General features: G+C 63.5%; 3 protein-coding genes across 3 annotated transcripts in view; all 3 read left to right on the forward strand.

The window, feature by feature from the left end:
• Positions 1–7,834, forward strand: part of RPL38 (ribosomal protein L38) — a 135,662-nt gene that overhangs the window by 3,873 nt on the left and 123,955 nt on the right. The gene's annotated exons all lie outside the window — the stretch shown is intronic.
• On the forward strand, positions 580–2,144 carry SSTR2 (somatostatin receptor 2). Its single transcript, XM_057383203.1, has one exon. It carries the CDS (start codon positions 667–669, stop codon positions 1,774–1,776), a length of 1,110 nt encoding a protein of 369 aa, XP_057239186.1. The 5' UTR covers positions 580–666; the 3' UTR covers positions 1,777–2,144.
• COG1 (component of oligomeric golgi complex 1) overlaps positions 6,897–7,834 on the forward strand; it is a 9,676-nt gene continuing 8,738 nt past the window's right edge. The window contains 3 exon segments of the mRNA XM_057383200.1: positions 6,897–6,918; positions 6,921–7,291; positions 7,552–7,796. Of these exon segments, the coding sequence (XP_057239183.1) occupies positions 6,897–6,918; positions 6,921–7,291; positions 7,552–7,796 (638 nt within the window).

The raw sequence follows: 7,834 nt of genomic DNA on the forward strand, positions 1-7,834 counted from the left end.
CGCGGAGCCGTGCGGAGCCGTGCGGAGCTGTGCGGTGCGGAGCCCAGCGGAACCCAGCGGAGCCGAGCGGGGCACGGGCGCTGCCGGGGCCTCCCCGGTGCCCCCCGGGCCGGGCTGGGTCGGGCCGGGCCGGGGGCGGAGGGAGCAGGTGAGCGGCGGGGCAGAACCCCCCGGTGCCCTCTGCAGCGGAGAGACGGGAACGGGGGTGGGGGGCTCCCGCCGCGAGTTCATCGCCCACCGGAGCCGCCCGGGCTCGGGGTGCCGCTGCCGGCTCGGAGGGAAGGGGCTGCACCCGCCGAACGGCCGGGAGAGGAGGAGGCTTTCYCCCGGCGCTCGGTGCTCCCATCAGTCGCATCAGGCGCACCCACCGGAACGCACCGCTCGCATTTGTGGAGTCGTAAAGGCTCCGGGATCGCCAGAGCCAKGAGGAGCTGTGGCGTGTCCGGGAGGCTGCTCGAGCAGGGGACACGGGGAGGTGACTTAGGACCCCCCCTTCAGGGATCTCTCTCCCGCTGAGCTTGGCAGCAGGATGGACAGATCCTCCTCGGGAATCCCCTCATTTCTATCTACTCTCTGATTTCTAGAATCTTCTCCTCTCTCCCCAGARCAAGGGAAGATGACATCTCGGCTCCTCTGAGCTGGCAGTGCCCGGGGAGCGGCAGAGCCATGGAGTACGAACTGCCCAATGCCACCGCCTTCTGGTTCTCCCCGGCTTCCCCCTTCGACAACTTCTCCCTGGAGGCGCCCACCAACACCTCCCAGAACGCCACGGGCCAGCACTTYGACCTGACCAGCAACGCCATCCTCACCTTCATCTACTTCGTGGTSTGCATCATCGGGCTGTGCGGCAACACGCTGGTCATCTACGTCATCCTCCGCTACGCCAAGATGAAAACCATCACCAACATCTACATCCTCAACCTGGCCATCGCAGACGAGCTCTTCATGCTCGGGCTGCCCTTCCTGGCCATGCAGGTGGCCCTGGTGCACTGGCCCTTCGGCAAAGCTCTCTGCAGGATTGTCATGACGGTGGATGGCATCAACCAGTTCACCAGCATCTTCTGCCTGACGGTTATGAGCGTCGATCGGTACCTGGCTGTCGTCCATCCCATCAAATCTGCCAAGTGGAGGCGGCCCAGGACAGCCAAAATGATCAACGTGGCCGTTTGGGGCGTTTCCCTGCTGGTGATCATGCCCATCATGATTTACGCCGGGGTGCAGCACAACCACGGCAGGAGTAGCTGCACCATCATCTGGCCGGGAGAGTCGGGCGCCTGGTACACGGGATTCATCATCTACGCCTTCATCCTCGGCTTCCTGGTGCCTCTCACCATCATCTGCCTTTGCTACCTGTTCATCATCATCAAAGTCAAGTCCTCGGGCATCAGGGTGGGCTCGTCCAAGAGGAAAAAGTCSGAGAAGAAAGTCACCAGGATGGTGTCCATCGTGGTCGCCGTCTTCATCTTCTGCTGGCTCCCTTTCTACATCTTCAACGTCTCCTCCGTGTCCGTCATGATCGTGCCCACGCCCGTCCTCAAGGGCATGTTTGATTTCGTGGTGGTCCTCAGCTACGCCAACAGCTGCGCCAACCCCATCCTCTACGCCTTCCTGTCCGACAACTTCAAGAAGAGCTTTCAGAACGTGCTGTGCCTGGTGAAGGTCAGCGGCATGGACGAGGCCGACCGCAGCGACAGCAAGCAGGACAAATCCCGSCTCAACGAGACCACGGAAACGCAGAGGACCCTGCTCAACGGTGACCTGCAGACGAGCATCTGAGGGGACGGCGGGGCTGGTGCGTCCCGCGCTCTCCTGTCCCCGCTGGGGGTGGCACTGCGGAGTCAGGGCAGGAATGCCACCCGAGGGGACGGCTGTGAGCACACGATGGGCGCGGGGCTCCTCTGCTGGGCTCCTCTCTGCTGGGTTGGCTTTCGAGTGCTGGGAAGAAAATGGATCAGGAGGAGCTGCCTCGCCAGGAAAACAAAGACAACTCGCGGCGACGCAGCGCATTTCRACACCAAAGTGCCACCGCGGGCACAAGTATGGCCGGGGTGGCTCTGCTGGGTCCCCGTGCCACCCCCGGGGCCGGATGGCTTTGGGACTCCGCCCCACAGCGGGTGGGTGCTCCTGGACACACAGAGGGACCTCAGGAGGAGCCGAGGCCACAGGTGTGTGACAGCAGGGGAGGGGATGCTCCGAGCTGCGGGGAGCTCCCGGCGAGTCCCAACGTGCTGCCGCCCTCCCCAGGAGATCAGGATGTTCGCGATTGCATTTTCCAGGGCTTATTCCTTACTCCACCGCCTGCCCTGCAGCCTCCCCGAGCTGTGTGACTGCCGCAGCCGCCCTGCCCGGAGGGGACACGCCACCATGGAGGCGACTTCCCCACGGGAAGCAGCCCCTCCGGTCCCTCCTCCAGCCCTGCCACGTCCCGCTGCCGGAGAGCCCTTTCTCTGTCACCTGCCCGCAGATTTTCTCCTGGGATGGAGAATTTCCCCGTTTTGCCCCCGCGGTTCCCGCTGCCCCTCCCAGCGCCCGCATCTGCCGGCGGTCGGTCCCACGCTGCCCCGAGCACCCGCGGCACCTCGCCGGGCTCCGCTCCCTGCTGGGAAATGCTTGGGAGTGTTTAAGCAGCGGTGACACATGGCAGGGTTTGGAAAGCCCGGCTCGGGCTCCTGCACCTGGCTGAGATCGGGGTTTGTCCGGCCACGGCTCCGAGGATCGCTGGGTGACAGCTCCCTGCTCCTTCCAGGCAAGTCACGCTGGAGGCAGGGGTGATGGAGAGGATGGGGAGGGGAAAAGGGAGCTGGGACTCGGCCCCCACCCCTGTCCGAACCGAAAGGACCGGGCAGAGCAGAAACACGGCTCCCAGAGCTGGGAACGGGGAAGAGCAGGGCAGCACGGATCCATCCCCGGGTGGCAGGGCTGGCCCCACATCTGCTCTATTTGGCTTCTCAAGAGTGTCCCGGAGCGCTCGGCTCTGTCCCTGTCGCTGTCCCTGTCCCTGTCCCTGTCCCTGTCCCTGTCCCTGTCCCTGTCCCTGTCCCTGTTCCTGTCCCTGTCCCTGCCTGCCCTCCCAGCTCAGCACAAACCCCGATCCCCCAGTTCAGCCCCTCCTTGGCCGGCTCAGCGGGAGCTCCAGGGAAAGCCCAGGGGAGAGGGAGAAGTGGCGATTTCCTGCCGGAGCCCCCGGAGCAGCTGCCGCGCCAGAGGCCGGATCTGTTCACAGAGCGGAGCCGTGGGAACGCGGGGGGCGAGGTGCAGAAAGCAGCSGGGGCTCGGGCACCCTCCCCTGTGCCAGCCCACCCTGCTGTGCCATCCCCAGCCCACGGAGCCTTCACCTGGCACCGCGGACAGAGCGGGAGGTGAGCCTGAGCGCTGCCCACGAGGTGCTCCTTGCCTTGGGGTCCCTCCTTGCTCAGCCCCGTCCCCCCAGGCGATGCTCTGAGGGCACCAGCTCTGGCAGAAGTTTTCCCGTGGCTCTGCCCAGCTCCTGCAGCAAATCCCAGCCTGGGCATCCCACCCTGCCAGCCCCCCAAAAAAGGGGTCGGTGCCCGGCTGGGTACCCGCTCCTGGCTCTGTTGGACACGGCTCAGGCGTTTTCTGCAAGACAAAGCAGAGCGTTGTCAGCAATTGTTTGCTTTTAACCCTTCCCTCCTCCTCGAGGGGCAGTGACTGCATTCAGGTGCGGGTGGGCACCGTGTGTCACCTTCCTGTCCCCTCTCTGGGCACCGAGCACAGCCCAGCCCCGGTGCGGGGAGCGAGGCTGACCCCGGGCTGCGAGCAGRGCAGGATCCGTGCTGATGCTGCAGGAATTGCAGCAGCAGCGGGTCAGGGCACGGTGAAACGCCGCCTGGAGAGGGCCGGCAGCAGCGCTGGGATGAGGCTCCGTGTCACAGCCGCAGTGATGCGTCAGTGGAGCCGTGGGCACTCCGTGGAGGAGGTGTCTGYGTGGAATGGGGAGGGGGAGGCGTGGAGGCCTCTGTGATCACCTGCAGCCACACCAAACCCCGGTTTGCCGTTTTCTGGCTTCATCCCCGCCGTGCCTGTGCAAGCCCTGCTGCCAAAATCCCGACGGATGATGGGGGGGACTCCAGTTCCCAGCTGTACCCTCACAAAACCCCCAGCTGGGAGCATCCCCTCGCTGTGCCGGTTTGATGTGGAAATATGGAAAACTTGGGAATTCCAGCCCTGGGAAGGAGCCRTGCCCAGGTCAGCTTTGTCCTGGCAAACCCCCAGGCAGTGCCACTTCTGTCTGCCCAGARCTGTGTCAGAAAATGTTCCTGGGGYTCTGCTGGGAKGGGGACAATGGGGCTGCAGGTGAGGAATGAGGGAGTGGGRCACTGCCACCGATATCCCAAAGGCCACCAAGATGGGATGCAGCAGGCACGAGGTGGCTCCTGAGGGCTGCCAGGGCTCTCCTTGGCCGCCTTTCCACAGCTCATCTGGGAGAAAGGGGCAGGGAAGCAGAACGTTCTGCCTCCGAGCTCTGGGAGGGAGCTGCAGGCTCAGCCCGGCATTGGCAGTAAAACCAGCAAAATAAAACCTTCTGCTGTTCATTGCTGACTAATAAACACCAGCACCGCCGCTGCTGCTGCCAGTAACGAAGTTTTCCTTCCCAGCCAMTTGATTTTAGTGGGAGCTTGACCTCGGATTGGATCTGCTCTGCAAAGCCTCGCAGGGCTGCTGGTGGCGGGATGAGGAATCTCTGCTGGTGATTGCAGAGCCTGTGAGCAAATCCCTCACACGGACCGGCCCTGGGCAGGCGGGATGAGGACAGGAACAGCAGGAACGGCGCTGTCACCAATCCCAGGGGATGGCAAACACGGATTGGGGTGTTTCATCAGCTCTCCGGGGTGCCTGGAGAGTTTTGTTTTTGTTGGAGACTCCACCAGGGGAGGTTCCTTCCCTCCCAGAGCTGCCCAGGGTCCATCCAGCTCCATTCSCAGCAGGGAGAGCCCCCAGGCTCGGGGCTGTGCTGTGCTTTGGAGYTCTTCCAGCCCTCACTGCGAAGGAGCCGATTCCAAACTGCTCAGGGAGCGACTCCATCCCCTCCCCGAGAGGGAATCACCGGCAAGGCACAAGGAAAGGACACAGCAGATCCCAAATTTGCCTTCCTGCTGCGAGTCTGGGATGGCACTGCTGCCTTCCAGCCCAGGATGGCTCTGCCCTTCCCTGCCAGCCTCAGACACACAGCCCTGCGCATCCTGAGGGATTCCAGCTCCACTCCCTGCTCGCTCCAGGACCTGGACTGCAAACAGCCAGGGTGGGAGGAGAGGCAGAGTGGGGGGATCCTGCCCTGAGCTGTGTCTGCAAGAGGAGATGATGAGAAATGCAAAACCTGGACATTCCATCGCTCTATCCCTCCATTCCCCATCCATTTATCCATTTATCCATCCATTTATCCATTTATCCATTTATCCCTCCATCCATCCATCCATCCATCCATCCATCCATCCATCCATCCATCCATCCATCCATCCATCCATCCATCCCACCCCGGGCTGGGAGGAGGGATGGGGTGGCTGACTGTAAATATTCTGTACATACTGGCTTTGCCCAGGGGGTTTTCTGTTCACTGTCACAGCCCCTCGGGAGGCTTTGGTTCCCCCTCACCCTCCCCGTGGGTGTGCTGGGGCATTGGTGGCACCGTGCATGAGCCGGGAGGGACCATGGAGGACACAGAGGTGACTTGTGCGGGGTGAGGGAGGTGAGGCTGGCTGTCCCTGTTCCCTGCAGGCACCCAGGCTCCCCTGGCAGCATTGTCCATCCCCCCGTGTCCATACTGTGCTCTGTCCCATGGCAAGAGCGTGTCCCTGCTCCCAGTCCTGTTCTCCTCCCCAGCAATCACTCCTCGGTATGGGACTGAGCCTTCCCGCAGCCAAGGCTCCCCCTGTGCCACGGGCAGGGGGCTGTGGGTGCCACGGAGGGGAAATAAAAGAGTTTTCCTACAGTTTGTGTTTGTGTGTGTTGGAGCTGGTGGGGAGCAGCGGGATGTGACTGAGGCTTGGCCATTGCCCTAGGGGAGCATCCCAGAATTGTTCAGGTTGGAAAACCCCACAAAGATCAAGGCCAACCACCCACCTTGACACTGCCAAAGCCACCGCCACGACCCCACACCATGACCGTGTCCCCAAGCCACATCCACATGGCTTTAAATCCCTCCAGGAATGGGGAGTGCACCACTGCCCTGGGCACTTCCAATGCATGACAGCCCATTCCATGAAGAAATTTTTCCTTTTGTCCAGCCTGAACCTCCCCTGGCACTATTTGAGGCTGTTCCCTCTTGTCCTGCCCCTTTTAGGAATGGGAGACGGACAAAAAATCCCAAACCTGTTGGAACCCAGCCCTCCCCAACCCAACGAGCCCCCCTGGACAAGACCTGCTGGGGTGTGTGGAGTGACAGCGGCACCCGCAGGCCGCGGAGCCCGACCCGTTTCCCCGGGAAACAGGAAAAAAAAAAAAGGCAATTAAATAAATAAACTAGATAAAACAAATAACGCCGTGTTTTCTCCCGTGGGCGGCGCTGTCATGGCAACGCTGCTCTGCCCGGCACAAAGATGGCGGCGGCGYTGTCATGGCAACGRCACTCGGGTGTGGYTATGCCCGACACAAAGATGGCGGARGCGYTGTCATGGCAAYRGCACTYGGGTGTGGTTATGCCCGACACAAAKATGGCGGMGGCGCTGTCATGGCAACGRCACTCGGGTGTGGYTMTGCCCGACACAAAGATGGCGGMRGYGCTGTCATRGCAACGGMAYTCGGGTGTGGCTATGCCCGACACAAATATGGCGGMRGCGCTGTCATGGCAACGGCACYCGGGTGTGGYTATGCCCGACACAAAGATGGCGGMRGCGYTGTCATGGCAACGGMAYTCGGGCGCGGTTCTGCCCGGTACAAAGATGGCGGCGCCGTCTGGCGGTGACGCCGGAAGCGCCATCCCCTTCCCGTGCCCGAGATGGCGGCGGCGGCTCCRCCGGTGCGGRCCGGGACCGGGASCGGGRSCGGGASCGGKRCCGGTGCCGGTGGCGTGGCRGCGATGGCGCTGCGCGGCGCCGAGGCCGAGGCGCTGTTCGAGGCGCACACGGCGGCCGAGCTGCGGGCGGTGGAGCGGCGGCTGCGCGCCGGCATCGAGCAGAAACGGGAGGAGCTGCGGCAGATGGTGGGCGAGCGCTACCGCGACCTGATCGAGGCGGCCGACACCATCGCCGAGATGCGGCGGAGCGCCGAGCGCCTGCTGGGCGCCGTGCGGGGGCTGCAGCGGGGCGGCGCGGCCCGGCCCGGTCCCGTCAGCGCGGTGAGGGGCGGCGGGGCGGCCACAGAGTCCCTCGTGTTCTCCTTCCCCTTTCCACGCGTTCTTTTACCCCCACTTTGCCCCCTTCCGTGGCTCCTTTTTCCCCTCTCAGCCCCTTTTCCCCGTTCCCACTCCGTCTTTCCCCGCTTCTTCCCCTTCTCTGCACTCATCCCCTATTCTCATCCTCTCCTTGCCCCTCTTTTATCCCCCTCTCTTCTCCCTCATCCTTTTTTTCTCCCCTGACCGCTCTGTCCCCTCTCCAGGTTCGCCCACCGGCCCAGCAGAGTTTCTACGGGGCGGCGGCTCAGCTGAAGCTGCTGCTGGAGGTTCCCGAGCAGGTTTGGGGGGCTGTGGAAATGGGTCGCTACCTGCCCGCGGCTCGGCTCCACCTGCTCGGGGCTCACCTGCGCCGGCAGCTGCAGCTGGACACCCCCCGAGCCCGCTCCAGCCCCATCCTCGCCCGGTTCCCCATCCTGCTGCGGCAGGTGGCGGCTGCCAGCCACCTCAGGTGTGCGGGGAACGGGGCATGGCAAGGGCAGGGTGAGG

Source organism: Malurus melanocephalus, unplaced genomic scaffold (genome assembly GCF_030028575.1).
Source record: "Malurus melanocephalus ecotype Western Australia unplaced genomic scaffold, MMel_1.1 scaffold_616, whole genome shotgun sequence".
NCBI lineage: Eukaryota > Metazoa > Chordata > Aves > Passeriformes > Maluridae > Malurus > Malurus melanocephalus.